The sequence below is a fragment of the Agelaius tricolor genome, unplaced genomic scaffold, assembly GCF_023055355.1.
Source record: "Agelaius tricolor isolate 1412-34295 unplaced genomic scaffold, bAgeTri1.0.p SCAF_2, whole genome shotgun sequence".
Taxonomy (NCBI): domain Eukaryota; kingdom Metazoa; phylum Chordata; class Aves; order Passeriformes; family Icteridae; genus Agelaius; species Agelaius tricolor.
In genome coordinates this window covers 54928837-54955830 of record NW_027269262.1, presented here as the reverse complement: position 1 = coordinate 54955830, position 26994 = coordinate 54928837, and the positions used below count along the sequence as shown (strand labels likewise).

General features: G+C 34.1%; 1 protein-coding gene across 4 annotated transcripts in view; it reads right to left on the bottom strand.

The window, feature by feature from the left end:
* The window catches only part of SNTG1 (syntrophin gamma 1), a 319739-nt gene that overhangs the window by 25405 nt on the left and 267340 nt on the right, over positions 1 to 26994 (bottom strand). For 3 of the 4 annotated variants that reach the window (XM_071419263.1, XM_071419276.1, XM_071419267.1), the window contains 4 exons: positions 26365 to 26481; positions 22101 to 22172; positions 7454 to 7606; positions 2067 to 2159 (listed from right to left, as the gene is read on the bottom strand). In XM_071419263.1, coding sequence (XP_071275364.1) covers positions 2067 to 2159; positions 7454 to 7606; positions 22101 to 22172; positions 26365 to 26481 — 435 coding nt within the window. Of the gene's footprint in view, positions 1 to 1209; positions 1261 to 2066; positions 2160 to 7453; positions 7607 to 22100; positions 22173 to 26364; positions 26482 to 26994 lie in introns of those variants that run through there. The other variant, XM_071419285.1, reaches the window with a different exon arrangement.

Genomic DNA, 26994 nt, shown 5'->3' with positions numbered 1-26994 from the left:
AGCTGTGGATACCCTGTCATTGGAAATGGAAAGATAGTAGTTTGTACTGATTTTTTCAAATACAAATTGCAAAAAATCCTAGAAATTATAAATAATTTTATGTAAATATTGTTTTCACAAATTGCATGACATTCTAAATAATGTTTTTGTCTTTAATACTGAGTATGTTAATTCACAGAACACTTGCTAGGACTATTGCATACCCTTAATTCACAAATGCACATGTAAATACTACTAAGATAGGTATGACTGAATTAAAAGTGTATGAATGTTTTCCTTGTCCCGAATAATGGAAACAATTTTTCATTGTTTTTTCACTTTTTTTTTTTCTTCATATGAACTTCATAAAGTGGGAAAATAACATTTTTAGCTTAAGAGGTCTTGTTTACATTTCAGTATATATGAGATTAGCAATATTGTTGAAGAACATTGCCAGCATAGACACAACTTACACTTGTCATTATCATAATAAAGATATCTGAATAAATTTTTGGCTGAGAGCACTACAATCATCATCTTTCCACAAACTGATGGAGAGTAGGTAATGTTTTTCCTATTTGAGCACTCACTAAAATGTGGTTGATACACTTAGATTTCAGACATTTCACCTTATGGCTTGTTTAACAATTTTAATTGCAGCAGTCACTTGGCAACAGATTATGTTGTTTTCTATTGTATTGTTTCTTTTCTTTTCTAATGCAATTGTCATCCTTATCTCACACTGCCTAATGCCTGATTACCTAACCAAACAATGGCCTTTTCTTTTTATTCATGGTGTAATGCTTGATTCTAACATACAATACAATACGGTACATATAATACAAGAAGTAATGGGTTCAAACTGAAAGGGCAAAACTGAAAGGGTACATTTAGGTTAGGTACACAAAAGAAATTCTTTATTATACATTATTATACTTTTATATATAAAAAATATTATTGGAGGGTGGGGGAAACCCACTTTTTTTTACAGAGCTACTGCATTTTAATTCTGTTGTACTGGTATTTTAGTGTAATACCTTCTAAACTGATAGTCACGTTTCACTGTTGAATTACACAAGATTTGCTTAACAAAAAGAAACAAGGTTATGTAAGTGTTTGAATTTAAAATTCATCACTTTGTGCAAACAAACAGAATGGAGTGGGAAGAATAAAAGGGTTTGGATTAGTGGAGTAATGAGGTGGGAAGGGTTGACTTCAGATACAGCACAGGAACAAATTCTGGAGTCAAAAGGGCATTTTCAGCAGTTGGTGGTGGCAATGCTGCAGCATTTCAAAGGAAAACAGGTATTGAAGAGAAGTGGAACTCAGAATAAAGATTTCACTCAGAAGAAAGATTCTACCATTATCAGCAGTGTCAAATAGTAGCAGTAAAAGCCTGAGCACATACTAAGACTTGCCAGCAATTAGTGCAAATGTCAACATATGACATATTCAGGGTTTTGGTGTTTTTACTGAGATTTGGACGTGCAATAATACAATATGGAAATTGATTCCATACTATCTGCTTGATAAAGCAAACTCTTTACTGAGGTTTTTTTAAGGCTGACAGGAAAAGCTGATGGGTGAGACATTTAGATTATGGTCGGTTTTTCTTTTTACAGACGCCTGAACAATAATAGCTAAAATATAAACTGGGAATTGTGGAATTGCTATAATAGCACACATTCCCTCCCATGAAACAATAGAAGAGAATGGAAGATTATTTTCAAGATCACAGATGAGACTGAAACCAAGAAAGTTATCTTTTCTCAAAACCAAGGACACACCAGCAAAACAAACCATCAAGCTGAATCAGTGTGAACTTTTATGTGAAATTAAAGAATAAAGATCTGATGCTTGTTTCAGATTGGTATCAGTATTGATTTTTCAATACCAAGCAAATAACAGAATACTATTTCTCACATAATTAGAAATCAGTCTCGATTTTAAACTAAAATATGAGAGATCTTACAAGAGATAATCTGTTTCTATAACAAAGAGAAGGACAATTTAAGCATGTACTACTTATCTCAAAATATTAGAAATTACAAGGAATAATAAGTGTGATGGAAACTTTAGAACTTTACCTTTGTGGCAGCATCAAAACAAACAAAGCCCATGCTGAAGTCAATGGTAAGTCCCATAAGATGACTCTCTAAAACACAGGCATATGTCTTGCACTGTAAAAGAAAATTCAGAGAAGGTAGTTACCACAGAAGAAATGTCTTAAATGTTTTTCTAGGATCACTGTTTCTGAGCCTGTATTCTCATGTTTATATACCTCAAAATTATTATCAGAAATAAGTCATTTGTGTGTAAATATGTCAATTTTTTTATATTTCAAATAAAAGGATTTTTATCAGTGATGAAGTTATCTAACACATATAAAAACAGGCTTAGCTTCCATTTAGGGAAAAAAATGAAAGGTTCAGAATTGCCTCAGTGGCTTACTAGTAACATTTTCTAAAAGGAAAAATTTATTATTTTCAAACCTCCTTATTCTTTTTTTCATACCCAACAACTTTTAAGATTAATATATTCCTTTTATCTTTTCAAGAAAAAAAAAAGCTCATATAAAGCATCTCTTTAGTACATTGTTTCTTGTGGTTTTCTGTTGTCCTAAATCTCAGGGAAAAAGCTAGTATTTCATACCATTTAGCAGTTAGATGGAATTATCTGAATTTTTTTTTTTTTTTTTTTTTTTTTTTTTTGCTTCAGATAGATGATCAATATATCAATATATCTCAAAGGTTCCTTTGGAATTCTGTAAGACTTTATCATTCTACTGTTTTTAAATATACACTTCTATTTATTGCCATAACATCACACTTGAATACACACTGTGAGACATTTATAAGTGTAATTTTTAGCATCAAGCTGTGCTTGAAAGCTGACTGCAGGTACAAAATGACAGATGACAGACTTGTCTTTTTCATCACAAAATACATAAAAAAAATCAAAACATTTCCAAATCAGATTCAAGTTCTTTAAAGAAATTATTCTTATTTTATAGGCATTTTGCCCTCCAGATTAAATGAAATACAGCTATACTCTTCAAATATTGCTGTAGCTGCTAAAATTATGAAATGAGAACAAAGACTTCCATGACCTATAATGTGTCAGCAAAATCAAAATATAAATTGCAAATGTGGGAACAATGTGGGTTACAAATTGTAAGTACTACAAAAGAACCTATGATTATTTTTGGCATTTTGATTATAAAGATAAATCAGATGCCTTTACGTATTTATTCTTTTTGTAAGGGGGTGCTGTTTGGATCCTTAATGGTCTTCCACAGAACACAAGAAGCTGGAAGGTGTATTAACAGGTTCTAAATAGAAAATGCAATGAAGGAAAATTGAAAACTTCATACTTAATGTTTATATTAACAAATAAAAGTGGCTTTTTTTTTTTCCTTTGATCAGCTACACCATGAGACTGTTATGAATGTGTAAAATTTGATTGTAAATCAGTGCTGAAAAAGAAGAGGATATTGCCTTTGGTATTATCTCATTAGTAGAAGAAAAAAGTGTAAAGTAATACATTTCACAGTCACTTATAGTTAATTAAGTCGCAAATGCAAAACTTTTCAAGTTTTTCATGCAAAGCAAAAAATGCACGGTTTTGTGGAATTATCTCGCAAACATCTTACAAGATGCAAATTGCATTTTTATTTGTAAATGTTAAAGATCTGGAACAGACTTAGAGCTTTTACTGGAAATTAAATTTGGCATGGAAAATGCATATCAGATTTAAAATACATATTGTCATCTAAAGTTTTCGAACCTCCCACCCCAGCACCAGAGGCCAACCCACAGTGTGCACTGCAGCACCAGGCTGAGCTGGCACAGCTCCCTCTGCTTATAAACCCAGAACTTGGACTGGCTAATTAGCCTCACTGGGAACTTAAGATTCATGAGAAACAGAACACACCAGCCTTGGTTCAAGGCTGTACTGAAAAAGCAACCTACTTCCAAGACTGAAGGGTATTTCTACAAAATGCAGTGCTCAGTTTGTGGAGAAATATCATCTAGTTCAGCTCAGCGTAGTTCTTTGCAGGAAGAACTAGTAGCAGCTGATTATTTAGTTATTCTTTACTTATATAAAAGATCATTCTACACCCTCAGACTATGATTTCCAAAACAATTTAGAGAAGAAAAAAAGTGAAAATAATAAAAAGATCTCTGGACAGTGAGAATTTAGTTTCCTTGGGGAAGAATGTCCCTTGGTTTTTGCAGGTGGTGCATCCATTTGCACAATTCTGGTGACAGGTCAGAGTAGTGATGTGAACTTTCAGACAATGGTTAACTCTTGCAAGACTTTTCTCATCTTTATTTTCTTTAAGTTACCTTTTAATTCAGATATTTGGAGAAAACAGAAAGGCAAAAATTGTTATCAAGGTACAAGATAATTTAAAATTTCTTATAGATTTAATATTTTAAAATTTTAAAAGTGACTATGAATAATATATACTGTGGATATTTGGCTTTGGTTGCTGATTTCTCACAAGAACTCATGATAATCTCATCAGAACTGAAGCATCCCCTTCCCAAAAGAAGCAGAACACACTTCAGCAGTCATTTGCTGCTCTTCCTCAGAATACAGAATGTTAACTTTGGTTTATTAATAATTCAATGGGTCAGGCAGAGGCTGAAGGAGACAACTCGAAGTTGTTCCTTAGAAACTATTCCTTCAACATGCACAGTTTAAATTATGGAAAGAACAATATATTGTGAACTTCACGTAAGCCATCTCTGAGGATGAAAAAAAGTGAACTATAAATCTAAGACTTAATTCAGGCTTTTAAACTCAGATTCAACTTCAGTGAAAACGTAAGTTGAAGTACTGCAACTTAAGACAGCTTACATAACAATCCTTACATTAGAGAACAAACAACTACAATACAAGCAAGGACAATAAGAAAAAAATTCATGATGCAAGAGGTGAAAATGTTAGCTTAAAGTAGCAGGAACACAAAGGGAATGTGAGAAGCATATGTGTATAATTGCACATCATTATGCAAGTTATAGTATTCTCAGGTTCTTTGTGCAACAATACTGTGAGAGAGTAAGGAAAAAGGATTTTCATTTCAAGTAATTTTTTTGAATAGTAATTATGAAAATGGATTGCCATCACTTACTACATTACAAAACTAATTAAAGAGTGAGTTTAACACACGAAAATGACACCACTGTATCATTGTACCATGTTATTGCTAAATTATTATCAATTTGACTATGCCTCTCCTAATATATTTATTTTCTAAGAAAAGCCAACTGTTTAATTTTTAGTTTAGATATACCTCTGGCAGAAGCTATGAATTAGGTTGAAACAGAATTCATTATATATTTATAGTAATGCATTTAAAAATATTTGAATTTTTTATATATATTCTTTGGAGTTAGATTAGAATTGGCCCCCTGATTAACCTCTTCTCGAGGTTATAGCCAATGAATAAGAGGTACTTGTTGCATGATTATGGAGTACCACACAACACAGTTGAATATTTTTAAATGGTAGTTTTAAACTGAAATTATATTTTCAAAGTTATATTATTTTATCGTAAGACAAACCTACTGGATTATCATTCACTTTAAATATGAATATTCAGATCAACACAATTGCATAAATCAAAATTTTAGTAAAAATGTACCATTGATACCTTAATTTTGAACCTGTCACTATTTTTTCTCACAGAGCAATGAAAGAACTTCTTAGAAACAAAGTATGCCACCAGATTTTATCTACATCTGCAGGTTGGTGGATGAAAGCAGTAATGGATTGCTAAAAGAAAAATGAGGAGGCCAAACCCATTTATATTTAAAATATTCCATATTTTTTTCCAAATCACGATATAGAAAATAAAGTAAAAAAGGTGAAATAATGAGTGTGAGTTCCACACTCAGTAATATTCTATCTTGAGAAGCCTGTTTTTCCACTTTCACAGATCTGCTATAATCAACCAACCAATCAGGAAATCATTACTTTGAGTTCTTAATTACTACATTGAACATGAGGAGAGACAAAAAAAAAAAGATAAAAATATTAAGATGAATCTGGGGTTAAGATTATAAAGGAAACTATTTTGGAGAAGCCTGAAGGCAATTTTGAATAAATGCAATTCTAAAATTCAAAAGGAAAAGCTAAACCAGGAATGCTACAGCATAAATCAATCTGAAAGTAGAACAAATATGAGGTGGCTTCTGAGATAAAATTTATTCAGGAAAAATGTCATATATTCTTTTACTGATGGCACAGCAGCCCTACTATAAAGTATGTTGCAGTGAATTATATAAGTCAACAACTCTCAAATATTTAGTGGCAGAGGACAAACGCTATTGCAAGTTTTACCCAGAAAACCTAGTCTTAGATTTTCCAGCATGCAACTACAGCTTAAAAGATAAGAATAGTTTTTATAAAAGGTAACAGCATATATGAATTTAAAAGAGGAAAGCCAAGCCTCCCCTGACTCCTCTTGCAACAAAAGTACTGTGTGTTAAAACTGACAGCGGGGTAGTTTTTGCATATTGGATCTTCATGAGTATATACCAGTTTAGTGCATCTGCATGTGGTGGTTTGCAGGTCAGAAAAGGGCTAATATATAACTAACTAACAGTTTGTCTGAATAAAAACATTCCACTGCTTGCATTCCCAGGAGGACACAGAAAATGTGTGAGCCAATACTTGCACAGCCTAATATGTTAATATGGCTTGGGTAGGTGTGTATCACTCCTGCCAACAGCAACTAAAGCTGTTCTAACCACATGTATATTTCATTATTAGAAAATCAATATTAAAATTGGGATTAGGTGAATTACAATTGTGGTGGGTGGCTTTTTTCTCCTTTTTTATGTCAAAAAGTCATGACTTTTTGGTCATGTGAGAAGAAGTTATCTTTAAACACTCTGATATGTAATTTTGCTATAAAAAGTCACTAGTAATCTGTATTTGAATGCTGTCCGTCTCTGTGCTGTCACCTGACAATAGAGTAAATATACAAAGAACAGGAAATATGTGAAGAAAGAAAAATGCATCTGAGGTACAACTTACTTGTTCTTACTTGTATCCAGCAAGTACTTCACTCAGTATACTCTCATTCCTGGTATTACAAAGACTACTTAATTCCTGCAAATTTCACTTGTGATATTCAGTAACAAATAAGGTAGCATGTAAGCCAGTTAGAATATCTAAACACCTGCATTTTGCCCCTGATCCATAGATTGTTTTTCTGTCCGTGAACTTCAGTTAACAAATATGTATCATGTTGTCATAATACCTCAAAGATTCTATTTCAGGTGACCTCTTCTGAAGGCTAGCTTGCAAGCTGTTTGGGAACAGCAAAAGCAATTACTTATATAAAACAGTAATAACTTGAGAGCTGCAAAAGGTCGTAAAATTTATTAATTTACATTATTTCATACGGGCCTAATTTGTTAATGTACCAAAAGATGATCAACAAGGCAGTTGTTCTCACCTGTATCCGTTCAACTTCTAAAAAAGTTGCTGTTTGGAAGGCTTTTTCCCATAGTGTTAGGTCAGACTCTAGTTCCACAGAAAAGTAAAGATCTTCTCCAGATTCAGACTGGACACTGAAGCAATGTTTCCGACGGTCCAGTAGATCACTGTCCTGATGAAAACCTGAAGTTATATAATCTGGCATACATCAATTAATATTTTTAATTGCAAACATTTATGCGTCAAACCCAGCATTTTTAAATGGCATTTTAAATGACAGGAATAACCACAGTCACTGAGGAACTGAAAATCAGGAGTTTGGTCTAAACATTGACACTTCAATGAATTTTAAAAAGGATGCCTACATTCAGAATGGTACAGAACAGCATATCTCCAGCAGAAACGTGAAATATTTTAACAAATCACTTCTCAAAAATGTTATCAGCTATACACTTTAGATTAGATGCATTCCATGAAAGTTTTCCACTTTCTATTCACATGAGGAACACAGATTTCAGCTTCTCTGACCTATTTGACTTATACACCCTACTCTGGAAGGTTGGTCAAAGGAATATATTTATTTTAAGAAGTATGAAAAGTCCATATGTTCTATTTTCTTTATAGAGGCTAAAGAAAACAAGTTCATCTTTCTGCAGGCTTACAAAATTAGTCTTTAAATGGATACTGCAGGTAGAGACTATAGTGGCTGCCCATGGTTAGGTTGCTGGCTTTGGTCCTGGAGGAGAAAATTACTTTTAGCTTTACTTTCAAAATAACATCACATAATGGACATCGAGTTATAAATATTTAATAATTAATTATTGCTAGTATTTGTAATCAGTACTAAACCAAAGAATAAGGAAGTTAATCAGGAAATCTATTCATTAAAATGTATTCAATTTTTTTTTTTAACTTTATTTATATAATAAAAAGGATGCTTTATGCTAAAATTCTGGCATGTAATTTGTTCTTGTGAAAAACAGGTTTGCAGAAACAGCTTTAATTAACTTAGTCCCTGCTACATCAAAGAAGTTGCCACAAGTCACAAGCCCACCAGCTGTTCTTGCCAATACATCTGGAGATTTGGGAACAAGTAGCCTGCATGCAATTTTCACAAAGTTATCCCATAGCAAAGGGCAGAGTTAAGTTGAGCAAAGCTGACTCACGGGACAGTATTGCCTTCTGGTTATACACAACTCGAATAGACCAAGGGGAGCACAACCAGCTGATACAAGCTGGAAGAGCAGCTTATATTGTTCAAGTCAGCTCTCCCTGGGGCAGAGAACCAGCAACCTAAAACTGATTGAGAACAAAATCTATAAAACAGGAACCTGTCTGAAGCCATCACTCTCAGGTATACAAGTAGGCAAGGGGAGAACAAGCACTACTTTCCCCTCTCCATTCATTCAGCAGAAAAGTGACCGACCTGTTCAAGAAAGCCAGTACAGCAAGCATTCATGAATGCTTCTAGTTGAAGCGTCATTTACAATTTCTAGAAGAATTGGCTATGGAGGCATCATATCCTCTCTTTTCAATCATCTTGAAAAAACAAGTTACTATGATTTTAAAATGAGCAGTCACTGTGGAAAAATCTCCCTCCTTACTTCCTTCAAGTGCTCAGCTTAGTAGCTGTACAGTGTTTAGTCATGTATGAAAAAATCAGCATGAACATTTTTGATCTTAAAAGACAGCATTAAAAAAAAAAAAGAATCTTGTTCCATATTTTTCTTCCAAATATTCACAAAGATGTGTAGTTGAACCAGTTAGGTGTAGCTAAATAATATCTATGTCCTATCAGAAACATCTTTTGTATTTTTTTTTGTATCTCTTTCCCCCCCTTTTTTTTCCTTTTTATTCAGGCCCTTCTACTAAAACTGAAGTGTTAATTCTGTTCACAGTATGTCCTGACCAGCATTCAAAATAGAGGTTATAATATCCAGGTTGTTGTTAATGACATCTATGCTCCATTGCACACACAGCCTCAAAGCACACAGAGCAGCAGCACTATGACAAATGTTTAACCTTGTGGATATGTGTAGCAACAAAAGACAGCATCATAGAGTGGCTTGGGCTTGAAGGGACCTTAAAGATCATCCAACTTCAACCCCTTACGGCCATGGGCATTGAAACCTTTCACTTGACCAGGTTACTCAGAGCTTCTCCAGTCTGGCCTTGAACACTTCCAGGGATAGGACATCCATAGCTTCTCTGGGCAACTTGTTCCAGTGCCTCACTACCCCCACAATAAAGAATTTCTTCCTAACATCTAATCTAAACCTATTCTCTGTCATGAATACTGTCTCACATTCTGCCTTGTTTTGTTACTACATGCTCTTGAAAAGAGCCCCTCTTCATCTTTCTTATAGGATTCCCTTTAGATACTGATAAGTTCACCCTGAAGCCTTCTCTCTTCCAGGCTGAACAATCCCAATTCTGGATGAGCAAAAGCACTGGAAAACCCTCACTCCTCCAGGGCAGAAAAGCTACTTCTTTTAGAAGTAGCACTTCTTGTCTAACAAATCTTAAAAAGGATCTTGAACTCCCTGTGCTTCCAGAGCTAAACCTGATTGAATGGGCCTGTTAGCCCACAACCCAAAGGACCTCTTCAGCATGGAGTGTGGCAAGACTCATGTGTAAGGTACATGTATTTCCTGGGGAAGGTTTTAGTTCTTCATAGCTACAACCACAGAAGAAATTAAAAATATTTTGAACTCATCTTTACCTATTTATGTCTACAGTTAGTAGAGAATAATTAATTATTAGTAATGAAGCTTAAAGTTTTCTGAAACGTGAATGTGTGGGATCACACGAATCAATGACTTTAAAATAACCCCTGATTTCAGAAGGGACAGAGCTTAGTGCATGGCTGAGTTTCAGAATGCATATCTCTATTTAGCTGGGCACAGCTAAGGTTTGATGCTTTTAAATTATACTCTTAGACTCTTCCAGTCTTATGGGGTTTTTTTTTGTCTCCTATTGAGAAGAATATGCTGTCTAGGAAAAAGAGAAGAGGTTTTGCACAGACTGTGAAAAACAAAATGTTAGAAGTTTCATTGAGATTGATTTCTGTTAAAAAACACTTGAAAAATGCAAAAATCTCTGGAGGCTTTGAAGTGATTAAATAAAAACCTATGTATTTCATTATCAACATTGCCAGTAAGAATTGTATTAGATTTTACTAAGCATTACATCAAACCCAGATGATGAAAAGAAAGCTAAGTGGGATCTACAATAATTATCCAAGTTTTTGCTACTTATGTATGAAAATGAGAGCATGCTTTGATTTAGGAAAGACCTATTCAGTACTAGGTAGTATTTCCTCTCAGTGTTTTGCATATAAAAATTTTAGAATTTTTCACCCACTGCATTATACTGTGGCAAACAACACACATAATGGACTCATTTATTATTGGAATTTCCATTCTGTGAAGTTCCTATTCAGAATGAAAACAAAATACAACATTTCCCCAGAAATAATAATTTAACTGAATAATAATTTCAATTTGTGATTAGCTCTAATGTATATACTTGTGATTTTGATATCATCATCAATGATTAGGCCCATGATAAGAGAACTGCAAGTCAAATACATCTAAATTATGTATTTCAGTTTTTCTAAAATTGCTAACATATATATGAAGTATTCCTTTCCTAATTAGTGGTATTCCATTCTACATGTAAAAAAAGTTATATGCAAGGTTCCCCTTAGTACTGCTTCTGCAACTTTTTCTGATCTTTCTGCAAGATCTTTCTTTAGTTTTGCATTTCTTCTCAAGCATTAAAAATCAGTATTCCAGGTTTACAGAATGTAATAATTTGTGCAATAGATAACTGGACAAATCAATATGTAGGCAAAGCTAAAAGACAGCTATCTAAATGTCCTTATAAAGACAGGAATTTAAAGCACTTTTATTTTTTTTTAAGGAATCCAGCTGGAAGTTGTCCAAAAGTCTGCAAATTTAAAAAAAAAAAACCAAACTTGTCAAGAGTCTCAAAACCAGGCCTGGATGAAGCAGGAATCTTCATTAATTAACTTTTACCAAACCACTACTTCAATTAAAATATAAATGTCATTCTACCCATTTAAGAATCTGCTATTATTATATTCATTTAGCCAATGATGGACACAAGCCAATTTCACGTTGAGTTTTTAAGAACTTTTTCATACTGATAATGATTACAATGATAGTTGTACCATTTGCCCCTGATGCTCTCATTATGAATTAATAAAACTCTCTGAAGAGAGGCACACACAAAACTTTTAGCAGTGTGCTAATTCTCACTAGAGGGAATGTAGTCCTGCTGAAGGATGGGCTGTGACGAAAGACATTGGCTCACACCCAGCCACAGGGCAATCCAGCATCTCTGCTGACAGGACAGTATGACTCCTGCTTGCCTAATTAATAATGATATCCATGTTAAGTGAGAGTAATAAATTTGTCCATGGGAACTGAGCATGGCTCATTAAGCAGGTCCTTCCAAATTAAGGCAGAATACCTCTTTATCACTAAATAGTGACTTTGCCTTCGCTTCTGCAGGGGTAATCTCTTCTCTTTTGAAAGACTGCTCTTTCCAGAAGCAGCACCACTTCTTTTTGATTACTTGTGTCGTTTCATTTTAAGTAGGATGAGTGCATTAAATACTCATATTTTGGCTATTATTTAAATCTGCTAAGATGCAGGAGGCCCTCACCTCTTGTGATAGTCAGTGAGAGTCTATTCTACAAAGTTCTCTGAGACAGAAAACAAACATTTGCCACTTTCATGCTCATGGCATGATTTTTACTCAGGAGATGCTCAAGAATTTTCTGGAAGTCTGATTTACCTATAAAGTTATGGGTAAATGTAATATAGAGAGTGGCACATATATTTTTGCCATGGAACTGTAAATGTTAGTGACACCAGTGAGCAGTTTTTGACATGAATAATTCTTGTAAGATGTTTAAAACCATACTACATGTACCATAGTTTTGACCATACTACGTGCAAGACTTGCAAGAAAAGACTTGCAAGAAAATTATATTTCAGCAGTTAAAATGAGGTAAGTACTCATGTCTCTCATATTAATTATAACAGTTCTTCAAAACACATAAATGAGAAAATATTTTCTTTGTTAACTAGTTCAGACAGTTCTACCAAAAGAATCGGTCCTATCATAATCAAGATTCAAACCTAACACCTAAATTCTCTGAAGATAAAAAGCATTTTCTCATGCAATCTCTCCAAAGAAACTGTAAAAATGAATCACATCATGCCTTTACACTTCCTGGCATCAGTGCCCTGATAGTTTTACTGTTTGTGTCTCCTTTTACATATCATTTCTGGCTACATAAACATACACCCTTCTTTCTAAGGGCATATAATGATCTACTTCTTCAGCTGGAATTTTCGGAACACTCTGCTTGAGCATCATCATTAGTTGCTATGGTGATGGTTCTAATAGCATTTACAGGCAGCAGGGAACAGATTCATTCCAGAGTGAAAAAAAGATCCAGCTTCTCCAACATATCCTCATTACTCACATAATAAATAAATAATATCCATGAAGGCATGCATTTGTACATATCTCATCTTATTTGGACCCTTCTGAATTTCATTCTTAAGAAATGTAAAAAAAAGTTGAAATTGCAGATATCTATGCACATACATATTGAGGCAAACAAAGAATTGCAGCCAAAGTAAAACTGGACAGAAAATATTTTGATGTTCAGATTTGACAAAAAGTATATTTACTCATGGGGGACACTGTTTATAACTGCAGGAGAAATTTTACTTTCGATTAAATTTCCACTAGAAAAATCTGGCTGATGGCTGGAGAGAAATAGAAAGGTTCCTTCCCTGTATTCCATTAGGTTCAGCATTAAGCTTGAATCACTTTCCTATTCTGCCTGAAAAGGAAAATTAATTTCCTATTCTGCCTGATTAAAAGACAGTCTTGAAACCCACATTTGAATCAGAGCAAGAGTCTGAAAATAGGTTTCTTCTGAGTCAGTGCCATAATTGTGTCTATTTCTTAATGAACTCTACTGAGAAACTTGTTTATTTTTTTGCCATATGAGGAAAATTTTCAAAATGTTCATAAAACCGACTAATCTTTTGAGGAAATAAATTATTCTAATACTTTCTGGAGAGGCATTAGTGGTTATTTTCTGTTACATAGAAATCAGAGATGAGTATAATTACAAACAGATACTAAAAAATGTGCTGATCATCTGTTTAGAGAGTTACGAAGGTTTTTTACCTCTCCAAACTTTGAGACATTATTTGCTGGAAATTAAGTTCAAGAACAGATCCCATAAGAGTAAATATAATGATAATGGATAGCAAAATGTTAAAGAGTGATCTTATCTTTTCATTCTGACCCTTTTTTAAAATAGTTTCTAAAATTTAAATAATTGTAGCTGACTTTTTTTTCCCCATGTTAGTTGTGTGTCTGAGAATATTGTTGTATTTTATATCATAGTTAAAACAGCTAAATCAGTTCTATAAAATAAATTAGAAAAAGGAATTAAATTGGATTCTCCCAGTTAAAAAGAAAGAAATAAACAGAGAAGCATCAGCCCCCAAATCTGATTTTTGGGCTGCTCTGGGATTTCCATTCTTTGGACTAGCAATGGCTGATTCAGGGACAGGGACACTTTTGCTGCCCTTGGGAAGAAAAGTTAAGATCTACCAAAAAAATATTAGTTCCTGGGCAAAATTCAACTGTTACCATTTTGAAGATTTCATTCTGAACCTGCTGTATCCCCATGGTGTATAGGAAAAGAACTTCCCCAATATTTCCAGCTGTTGGGAGTTGTAATCCTACTGGCCATGGTGAGAACAGGACACTCTACATTTCCTTAAAGCGTCTACGCACCTCTTCAATTAGAGAAAAACCACCTGGCTCAGCAGCAGAAGTGGACAAAGAAATTACATGGAAGAAAAGTGCTTTTCATTCTCATTTTTGTCAGTTTTTGTGTTTGGGTTTTTTCTCCCAACTTTAGATGTATTTGTTTTTGAAGGCAGGTGAAGATCTTTTAAGGGTCTTCCTGATGAAAGACACAAACATTGGAAGGAGAAGCATTAAACTTGATTTAACAAAAGTTTGGAAAATTACCCACCAAACTGATTATTTGTTATATTAAAAGAGTTACCTACTTGACTGCATACTCTATCTTATTTAGCTTCCTTTCTTTTTTGCACAGAATTCCTTACTCAAACAGCTGCTGAATTATGTCAAGGTGAGAGCACATTAGAGTAGCAAAGTGAAAAGCATTTGTGTTGAATATCACTGTGTCAGAAAATTTGTATAAGCAAATGTGTAAAAAACGTTATTTTACACGTACTTTCTCATAGCACTAAGAAAAAAAATTAAAAAAGGACTGTGGTAAAAAAGGTCCTATCATAAAACAACAAGATAAATATTTGTAAAGAAATTAATATTTCTGGTTTCACTGCTGGCTCTAGCTGTTGAGAGTAATCAACATTTAGACCTCCACTGAGAAGAGAATGCACCAAATGAAGTTTTGAATAGTTGCCCCTGAGACAGCAACACTTTATTTCATATAAGGATTGGGACACAATTTCAGTGAAAAATACAAAATTATCACTGCTGCATGAATGCCTAGAGTCACAAATTCTTTGTGCAATAAGATTGCAGCATCTCAAGTGAAATTTAAATATTGCAATAGTCAGAAATAAAGATAGGAAAAAACTCAAATAATTAAAGTTCATGACCATAAAAGAAGAGAAAATTGATAAATAAGAGAAAAATGTTTCATAAAAATCTACTAAAATTGATGAGTCAGAGTATATTAGCTAATACAATAGTGAATCACTCCAATCTTTAGAAATGCTCTGATTAGACTAAGTCAATGGAGGGAAACTTCTCAAGCTGCAGATAAATCTCAAGTGTCTTGGATTTCAGACATGCACTTGTCTTTCCCAAGTATCCTTACACCGTATTTATATTTCCCACCTCATTTCTGCTCTTTTTCAACACACCCTTTGCCTTATGCTAAAAGTTAATTTGGCTTTGCTTTTCAAGGATGTTGCAGCAGCACTGTCAGTCTCATAACTAGACAGGCAACAAAAAGCAATTTCTGAAACTGAGAGGTTGCAGAAGTCATTTAAAAGTTTATTTTCTCCATCTGTTTATTCTTTTTTTTCCTCTGTGTGTTTATCTTGTTATTTCTTCTAGAACGAAGGATCAGACTCTGAGATTGGCAGCCCCAGCACAACGCAAGTCATTTATTTTTCACCCAAAAGGTGACAGTTTATATTAATATTGCATAAGAAATGTCAGAAAAAGGCAGAGAGGGGGGGAATTAATAAAAAATGAGGAACCTCTCTAAAGTTAACGGGAAACATGAAAAGCCTTATTTAATAAGTTTACATTTCAAATATTGTTTGTCCTTTCTCTCTGAACCAAACAAAAAATGAATAAGTCTTTGTACAGTGGTAGTTGTGATGCAGCTAATAACACTGTTTCTTTGCATTCAGAAAAGTCTCCTACATGGTGCTGCAGAGTTACAGCAACATCAACACCTTTTACACATAGGGCTCAGTAAATTTATCCAGATTAACATGGATTAGGGCTTGTATAACTATGTAGATGTTGAGGAGAAATGAACTGAAATCACACACAGAATCACAGAAGACGTGTATGATCTCACCCGAGGTGCAGCCATCTAGTGCCTGTCTCTGTGCATGATAGGAGCAGCTACACACCAGCTTACACTTAAAAGGATCCAGTGGTGGAAATTCAGTGGCCTTGTCAGGAGCTCTATTTCAATACAGAAATTTTTCCCTATGGCCAAACTGAAGCCAACTCAGTGTTAGCCTTGATGCCAGTGGACATGGAGAGATTTCTGACTATTACTATTTTCCTTATCTTAGAAGACAACTGTAATTCTATTTAGAGTGGAAATAGATCCTCTTTTATGTGGAAACATCATATAGTCTTAAATGTAGGACAGAAGGCAAACCAAAGACTGAAAATTACTTCAATTGTTTTCAAGTGAAATACTCAACAGTTAGTATTCTTTCCAAGAACCTGGCTAAACCTCATCTGAAAATCTAATATTCCTCGGATGCAGCATTAACTTATTCATAAAAGGCATGCATTACTTCTGCCTCTTTAGTGTTGGCAGTCTTTTAGAGGAATCACATCAGGATACAATGTGCACCATTGAGCAAACCGTGTGAATGACAGACCTCAAAAAATGTTCTCTACCTGCACTTTATATGTTTATGTGTCTATTTGCATTATTTTTAAAACTTACCTGAATACAATAACATTGTCAGCAGTTTCCCATCATTTTTATATTATCCTTTCCCCATACTTGGCTTACTGGAAATGGACAGCATAATTAATTTAAGTGGGAAAAATTAACATAACTACGCTTGAGGATTTTACACATACTAACAGCTAAAATAAGGAAGGAATCACAAGTCTTCTGAGACACCAAGTTGGTCCTGATTAATATAGCAAGAAAATTATAGCTGCACTGATGTGAATGGTACTAAGAGTAAACACCAATGATTCACTACCCTGACATGTTGCCAGCACAGACTGCCTTCCACAGTTATCCTCACATTTCGTTTCAGAGCTGATCTGACACTTGAATATGTTTCCTGTTTTATGCTGAATAAAGCATGATCTAACTGTGAATCTCCAAATATTTTTGCATGTCACTGAAGATAAGAGGCAGGTGACTAAACTATAGAAAGCATTTTCTCACAATTACAAGGGGATGTTTGGATGAGCTAAAGAACATAAGTAACTGAAGCAAAAAGGGCAGAGAATGCAATTTCTTATGTTATTCTTCATAATTTACCTGAATCACATAACAAAACTTTTTCTACCCCTATACGGAAAAAATGTTTGAATATTTAAATTATTTACAAATTTATCTAAAGTACTTAAATCTTGTTAAATTAAACACACTTACACATGTACACACTGTCAAAACACACGTGCTTAAACTGTGTATCAAGTGATACCAAAAAGACATATACAGTTAAATCAGATTTGAAATACTGAACTTGATAAGGGCCCCTGCCTTTCTGAAGTTAGTGATAGAATTACCTGCTTTTCTGGAATATTGAATATTGTTCAATTGCAACATTAAAATTAGTTGGCTGTTAATCGGGCTTTACTCCCCAAAATAAAGGATAAGGTAAAACAATTTATTCTGGGAGGATAAATTAGAAATATTTATTGATAGCAAATTCTTCCAGCAGTTCTATTGAAAATGACTCATAGACACATTTTAATGTCAAAAGTGGTATCATAAATTATCTTGCCTGACAAATTTCTTAACATAGATCACAGATTTTCATCCACATGCTGGTGTCACTGTCCCATTAGCATTAGTCTGAATAAACTTGTGATTAAAAATAAAAGAGTGGTTAAATGCTATCAACTTCTTGCTGGTTCAAATGGTGTGCTACTGGTTCAAATGGTTTAAATGGTTTCAACTTCTTTCACTGACTAATCAGCACAGCTTTTACAGTTCTTACCTGCTTTGCCATTTTAACTTGCCTGACTTTGATTTCCACTCACTTTCTTTTTACCTGCTTATTTTTAGGGTTAAAGAGTTCTTCAGTGCCTTGTTTTCTCCCTGCTTCTACCACTTAATAAACAGATCTATTGTATTTTTAATAAATTATTTCATATGCTTACCAATTTATGCATTTACCCCCCCCAGGTCTTAAGTTATTTGCATCTCCATAAATGCTCCTTTTATATCAAACATAGCCACTGCTGTTTGCCATTATTTCACCATTAATAATTTAAACCAATTAAATTAAAATGTGATTTTTGTACTCAGCCAACTTTATTTAGGTCTCATGAGAATAATTATTATTTCATCCCCAAAATCTTGACAATTAAGAGTTTCATATTTATGTGATATGTATTTTTATCTGGTAGTTTGTAAACTTTAAACAGAATCTTTTTTATTTTATGTTATTGTTATGGTAATGTATGAAAGTGGTTATGAGATTTTGGGGTTTTTTCTATTTTTCTACCGTATAGAATTGTAAATACTAAATTAGGGGATCAATGGCATTCTGCTAAATTTCTTTCAACAAAGCTGTTTTTCACACAGTGAAAAGACTGCTTTTTAAAGTGTATTTTTAAGCTTCAAATTTTAAGGGCCATCCTGGTCATTTAGAAGGTCCTAATCAAATTAGAATAGAGACTTAATGCCTTGCTTCTACCTCTTTTTCTTTGTAATCTGATCCAGAAAATAAAAGAAAAAAGTATACAGTTACAACAAAATGGTGATTAATTTGATGAGCATTATAAATACGAATCCGCTAGCTATAAATCACATAATAATCTCTGACATCTCCGAATAAGGTGCAGAACATCCTGCCTTTTAGCTGCTTGACACTAAGGCAACTGTGACAATTTAAAATGGCATCCCAGTCTTCTTTATTGTTTGTGAAAGAAATCAGAGCCTTTGGAATGGATACTAGAGGAAAAAGAACACTAAACACATGCAAGTAAATATAAAGAAAATATGGTGGCAGCCAAGTTTTGGGTTTTACTTAACATTTTTGGACCATATACTCTTCCTGAAAATTAAATCAGTTAAATACTTTGTAGTAGACAAAGTATTGTGTAGACATTAATATTTGATTACTGTTTGAATATTTCTACTGTTACCAGAAGAGGAATTATTCTCTCATCCTGAAACACTAAAATATGCATTCAGTAGGATCTGGGAGCTCATATTCTCCACTGTAGTGCTTCTGTCATGAAGAGACTTAAAGAAGTCTGAGGAAAATCACAATTCTATTTAAAACAACAAACTTAGGGTAGTAAGTCTCTCTAATCCAGACTGTCCTTGAGAAGTTCATCAGAATGTTAGTCACAATTAAGGAGTGGAAAATGGAGAAAAAACACTTAAAGACATATTAAGTAAAGTCCTGTCCTTGTGGCATGAGGGACAGTTATTGAAATTGCCAGTATATCCCAGAGAAAATACCAGCTACCTTGGGTGACACTGAATCCTAATGAATATAGTCTGAATATGGATTTTTTTTTTAAATACCTCATTCAAAAGCAAGCAAGCCATGCAATACAGATACACTTTGCTTGGTAAATGATGTGGTAGCACTTAATTCTAAAGCACTACTTCTCACTCATACAGAGGTTAGCACAGCCTATTTGCAAGTCCTACTTGAAGTGAATATTAGCCAGAAAATCTGTGTCATTTTCCAAGTCTGATAGATTTATAACAAAAGTAGCATTTGAGGTACTGTAAAAGGGAAGAAGTTTGAAGGTGATCACAAAACACAGAGTAACCTTTTTTTTTTTTTTAATATGGTCTCTGATTCAGTAATATCCATGGGGCTTGTTCAAATGGGTCTAAAAACCACTCATTGCTTAAATGGAGACTTTTAAGATGCTGGCATAAAAGCTGAACAAAACCTTGAGTTTCTACAGATGTTCAATGTAGTAGTGTAATGGGAAGCTGTTTTTCTTGGTTTTATTTGCTTTTATATTTAGTGAAACCATAGTTAAGTTCTATAGCAACTGCCATAGAAAACTAGAATATGGTGAAGATTAATGCTCCAATGTCAGAAGCTGCAATTCCGTTGCAATGATTTTCCCACTTCCATTTTTTATTATTTACAGGTTTTTGTCAGCTACAAAACCTGCTTGAAACATTTCAGCATTTGATAAGCCTGACCAGTTATTTACAGAAAATACACAAATAACTGACTATGAATAAAGTGATAAAGAAACACATAAATTACATTCTTATATTACTTATGCTGGAATTGCCTCTCTGTTAATATACACTGAGGCTGGAAAATCTAGACCTCTTCCCAGACAGTTTGGATGGCTGGATGATAAAAAAAATCCAGCATATTTGCACTCTTTTCTGTCCTTCCACACAGCAGTGCCAGAAAGGCACTGTTTTAGGTTTTACTGCTTTGTGGATTGTCTCCTTGGCTGTAATAACTTCTGCTACATGGCTGAGAAATGAAAATAAAACAAAAAACCAATGTATTGATATACAAGACTAGGAGACACAGAACAAAGAGGGGAACAGAAAAACAGCAAAAATTGAAAGTAAATTAAGAAGACCATTAACAAAGGCAAATGGCTAAAAGAAAAGAAGAAAGACCTTTAAATTACAGAAAATTATATGGCACACATTCCATAAATTTCTATTCAAAGAGTATAAATCTTTGGATAAATCATAAGGAGGCATCATCCTGGCTCCAAAGCACTTAGTTCTCCGATAAAGAAGAGCTACCTTGATGCTTATTGCATTAAGTCCCAGGCCTGAAGGAATCAGAGGTTACCAAAGGGAAAGAGGAAAAAAGTGCATGTAAGAAGTGGCATTTTTCAACTCTTTCAACACCTGACGTGTTCTTAGAGCTTTGCTCACTTACACTCTCAGTGCAATTCCTTCACCGAATGAACAGCTTGTCCCGTTACTCCTCTCCCTACACGAGCAGTGCTAAGGAGCCAATATTTGCAGACACTTGGTAATTGAAGGACATCCCACAGGAATGGGATGTTTTATTTTTGGGAGGTTCTACTCCTTGATGAAGACTCCAGACCTCACAGTGAACACAGCACTTGTCTGTTCAGATCGCTAGCAAAGAGGATTTTTTTCAGACTATAAACTTGGTGGGGTTTCTTTGGGGTTTTTTTGGTTTTTTTTTTTGGTTTTTTGTTTGTTTGTTTGTTTGTTTTTGGTTTTTTCATGTAGTTTTTTTTTTAAGTCTCAAGTGTAAAAATTTTCCAAATTTTATTGAGCCATTGCAACCTTAATCTGTCTCCCTAAGGAAAATATAGTGCACCTATGTGACCTACAAACCTAAGAAATGTACCATTTATGTCAGTAAAAGGCCTTCCAGTGGAAAACACTTTTAAAAAGTATGGTATTTTTATTTTTCTTGTTGATTCTAATCTGCCTCTGCCCAGATAAAATGATAGAAATGTTAAAATTACCTTTTATGTAATTTGGACCAAAAAAACCCCAAGACCAACATAAATCAGAAAGCACTTCACATTAATAGAAAAAGGCATCTCTTTTCCTTCTCATCTGTTTTTCACTGTTTTTAAAATAGAGAAAAGAGCAGATAAAATAATTCTGATTGAATTCACAATTTAAAAATTTGAAACAATGTACAATAATGGTCTTATTTCACTTGCTACTCATAATTTTAGCTTTCTAAAAATGTATCACTATCTCTTCTCATTTATTACACTTCAGACAGACTGAAGAAAATGGAAAAAATAAGAAAAAAGTTTTCAGAAGGGTATTGCATATTTTAAAGGCTCTGCTCTCAGTCCTAGTGAAATCATACATTGCAGCTGCTACTAGTTCCATCAACATATTTGAAAACAACCAAAGTGATCACTGCTTCTTTAGGTCCTCAGAAAAGTTAGTATTACACTAGTTAAATGTGACATTAAAGTGAAGCTGTAAACTCCATACAGCATTATGGAGAAATAAGGTCGTTTTCTGGTCCAAATCAGTTTATTTCCAATTTTTCCATGCCTTCTACTTCAATTTTATACCTACTGACACCAGAACTTCTGATATTTGACTTTAAAGGGAAAAAAAAATAGATCTCTTTCTGCAAGGTAGTTAGTATTATGCTCTTGTCTGTCAAAGTGGCAATTTGTTTTATACTTTCTTATCATACCTTGAGAATTTTGCACATTATCTCATAAACTGAAAATGTTTTCTCAGCTCGTGTCCAATCCCAGGTTGTGACCTTTAAAAAACAAACAAAACACAAAATAAACATAAAAAGAAATTAAGTTATTTTTGTCAGTTTTTAAGAACTAGGTTTACTAATAAGAAAAGAAAAAATCCCTAAATTATTTACATTGATTAAAATATATTCAGAAAGACCAAGCACTGCCTCAAAGCAACAACTAGCAGGGACCAGACTCTTCCATCTAGGAGATGTCCTCCCTGTCCTTACAATGCAGATCCTCTGCATGCAGCCTGCTCTATGCAAAATGAAGATACTTCCCCTGGGAACTTGCAGGGTTTGCAGTGAGATCCTGAGAGGATGCAGCCCTTGAATTTCCATCTCACAGAGCCAGGGCCCTGCCCATTAGAAAACATGCTTCTCACCACTTTCCTCCTTGTAACCGCGTGCCACTATTTGCTCCCAATCACCCACAGCGTTTGCAGATCCATAAAACCAGCCTCCAACCTTGCAATGTCCCACACACTTACCCCACATCCCTTGAGATCCAGAGGGAAAAAAACCAAGCATGAAACAACACAGGCAGATATTAATTTTTCTATTTTTCTTACCAAGATCAATCTACTCCTAAAAAATTCTAACAAACTAAGATTTGAAGAATAGTCTCTTTTTTTTCCCCTCTTTGTTTTGGGATTTCACAATTGTTTTTAACTGTGTTCATTTTAAGCAACAGTTTTACACAGAAAAATGCTTATATAAAAGAATTAAATTAAATCATGGAAGGGTCGGTGTTAAGACTTAAATGAGACAGAAAGGGATAGATGAATATATTCAGTAAGGGAAGAGTTAAGGCAATATCAGAACAGTATATAAAGTTTCCAAGGAAAATGCCAACAGAAAACAGGAAAATATTAAAAATCTCAAAATAAAGAAGAAAGCACAAAATAGAATCAAATTGAGGTTATAAATGAAAGAATAATCAACTTAATGGTAAGACACTTTGGACATTGGCCCATATCCAAAGGAAGACAGCTGTATCATTAAATTTGTTAGACACAATGAAGAGGTTGATGAAAACATACATTACTGCTTCTACCAGATTCAGGATAAAGTTTTTGAAAGTTTAAAAAAAAATTTAATAGTTTCTAGAGCCCAAGGAACAAAATATTATATGAGATTTATTTATCTCTTATTTAAAGAGAAAGTAATCATTAATAGATCAAAATTATTTTGATGCTGTATGAGAAAATTCTATATCTAACTAATTTTTAGTTATAAACATTGCTGTAATGGAAGGTCCTTTAAGGAAATCACAGGCAGGAATGAAACTTCAAAAACACCGTGTTATAGTTCCTCTTCTATTAGCATTTTCTTTATTTACAGTCATTGTCAAATGTAGTCTTCCCTATCTTATTGAACTGTGGGTATTAAACCACAAGGCTTTTTTCCTATGGACAAAAAGATAAATTTCTCACCATGAACAGAAAAATGGGGAGAGAAGCCTTGCTACAGTCCCACTGAGCCCACAACACCCAGTCATACCAGATGAAGTCCTATTGTTCTATGAGGAAAAGTCATTATTATTGCTCCTGAAGCACAAAGTCATTTGGAGTCATGTTTCAAAATTTACGATAGGCTCCATATTTTGGGAGGGAATATAAGAGCTCCCTCTTCTCCCCTGGTTTCCTGATTTTGTTTGTAACTGTAAAGGGACTTCTTTTCAGATCAAAACAAAACTCTTTCTGTACAAAGATATGTGCAAAAACAAAAGCAATTGTAGAATTAAGACACCCATAGAAATTGCTGCAACATTCACTTTTAATGTTTTAATTTAAAATATTGAGTAGCAAAAGAAAGGATGTTAGTGGCTCTTTCTCAAGTAAATTTCCAATTATAAATTGGAAGAAATTGAAAATCACCAGAGTTGACACAATAATTCTAAAGAAGGAAATGTGCCAGGAAATAATAGGAAAAATAATAGTAAAGAAATAATTTTCTTTAAAATTTTCAAAATGAAAATAAGAAACTCTAGGATTGCTCTTTTATCTGAGCATGGGAAGTAGAAGTACTATTGATCAAAAAAGTAAAAAAAGAGGCAGGGGAGGCTGTTGATAGACATTATTTAAACACATGCTTCCCTAATGTGTTAGAATTTGGCAGAGACTGGGGAAATACTTTTGTTTGATTTTCTGGTTAAGAAAGTTTACAGGACATCTCTTTTCAGAAAACAACTTTGTCCAAGCAGTTTATACTGCACATATAACTAAAGCAGTTTTAATTTTAACTACACTTTATATATCTCCTAAAAAGAAGCTCTGAAACTGTCATTAAACTTAGTTCATAATATTTTCTAATCCCTGGAAGAGACAAACTTTCAGAATAGCAAACTTAACTGTATATGTAAAAGTTTGCATATAGAAAATAGGATTTTGGAAGTTTGCAATTATTGTATACATTACATGTTGGAACTGGTTGAACTTTAAGGTCCTTTCTAATATAAACATTCTATGATTCTATGTCTTTAAGGCAGCTCTGTAGGAGCTCTTCCTCTGTCCTAAAAAAAGTATGCTTATCATTCTGCTTCCCTCCTACTCCATGAAGAGAAAATATTTTTCTCTGCATTTGAACAGTTTTTCTATTTTAGACAAGGAATCAGAATCTGGCAGTAAAAATTCATTTTGTGCTTGCAGCTGAGCTAAAACAAGAGCTATAAAAACTTGAGGATGGATTTCTTGTCTTATACAATAGCAGCTTGCCAAGATTTTCCTTACTCATGTCGCCATGGTTCAGGTTCTTCATATGAACATGTTCCTTTCACACCCATTAATCACCCCTCATCAGACATTTACCCCCTACAAGTATATCACCCCTATAAATTTATGATTCTTTAGTAAAGAGGTTTGTGGTCTCTTCCATAGTTCTTAGAAAAGAATAATCTTCCTCTTTTGTATTGAACAAGATTTCTCATCACTGTTTCTGATTCGATCTAGTACCCAGAATGGAGTTGGTTTTACTTGACAGGCAGCTAAAGTAGTTCTGGCAAAGACAGGAGAGATGTTTTTTAATTAAGGTGCTTGTTATCATAATCTGACATTTTAATTGGACCCTGAGAAATTAATTAATAGACCTGAGAGAGCCAAAATCCCACACCCATGAACCAGACTACAAACATTGAACATATGATGTTTTCAGTTCATGCTTACTTCCATTCCCCATGTCTTTCACATGCTTTTAAACCTTTTGCTAAACGAACACCAATAGTTACTGATGATCAATCTAAAGATTTGCAAGATGACTTTGAACTACCTCAGGAAGATATTGCCCCAAGAGGTGGTAGATGCCCAATCTCTGGAAGCATTCAAGACCAGGTTAGACAGGCTCTGAGCAACCTGCCCCAGTTGAAGGTGTCCCTGCTTGCTGTAAGGATGTTGGACTAGATGACCTTTAAAGCTCCAATTCACCCCAAACTATTTTATGATTCTGTTTCAGGCAGGAAGGAGCTACAGCCCGACAAACACAGGGTTTAGCAGCAGTCAGAAAGGTCACCCCATAAACAGGAAAAATTAATCCATATGACTCTTCCTGCTGCAGGCATGGATGGGACTGCTACTGTCTCCTTAGCAACTGGCTCAAAAGTTAGCTAGAGGATCTTTACTGCATCTTAGATGTACCATAAGACAGTGAAAGTAAATTGCTGAGTATAAGATGAGCACTAAAATTTTGCCTGGTGTTCCCAGTGAGATTCCAATTAATATTTTAACTTAAGCCAATTTCATTTGATTCCCTACCTTCCTTTTGGTGCTCTCAAGCAGCAAAAACTTACATTCAGGATGGAATCTAAATAGAGACATATTGCCATCTCTACAGCATGTAAAAAGCTTTGATATTTCCCCAAATCTCAGCAGTTTCTCTAGAATGATTGTTTAGTTTAAATCTAACCATGTTGCTTTGGGCCTGTTCTGTCTGCCAAAAGAAAATTAAAAGCTCCCTTTTAACATGAGCAGATTTCTCTTTTATTTTTTTTAAGTGTTCATTTAAGTGTGGGAAAATAAGTTCTTGCTAGATATCCAATCATCTGATGAAGAGCTGTTTTCCATCACTTTTCTACCACACACCCTGGAACTCTGCTGTTAGTTACAGTCCTGCTAGCCCAATGAGTGGTATCTCATTGTGAAAGACATGTACATATTATATGACATTATTTTATTTAATAACATTTATTCCCACTAAGCATAAGAAACATACTTACTGGAGGTGCTATAAATTTATACAGGGAAGATCCCCTCAGCGCTAGAAACTTTGGTGTGTACATTCGGTCCTGAAGGGAGTCTTGTTCCCGTTCTTCTGTCCAGCCCATGTAGACTATCTGACAAAAAAATCAATAGTGTTGACAATTTCTCAGAAATTTTCTTTTGTTGCAAGTATTTCACGTGCATAAACTGATGTCTGTTAAATTTAACATAGCTGCAAACCTTGAACCCCAGACACAATATCATACATTGACAGTTTTTATAAATGATGCCTGTTAGGACAATGCAAAAGCATGAGAAGAAATATTTATTGTACTAGCAACAACATGAAACCTAAATCACATACTCTAGGGGTGTTAAAGGTGTATTCTACATATTTGCTACAGATCATGTCAGTGAAATTTAATGTAAGTGAAGTGTAAGGAGCCACCAGTCAGGAATTCTAAGTCAAGCAGCTGCTATTATACAGCAAGATATATACAGCCTCCACATGCAAGTTCACAGTCATACATTAAACAATACACTGTTACAAATTTCCAAATAATGTCAATTTTTTTTCTTTTTTTTCCATCGTTTCCAAATAATGTCATTTTTTTTTCTTTTTTTTTTTACTCCCTGAAAATCTCTGT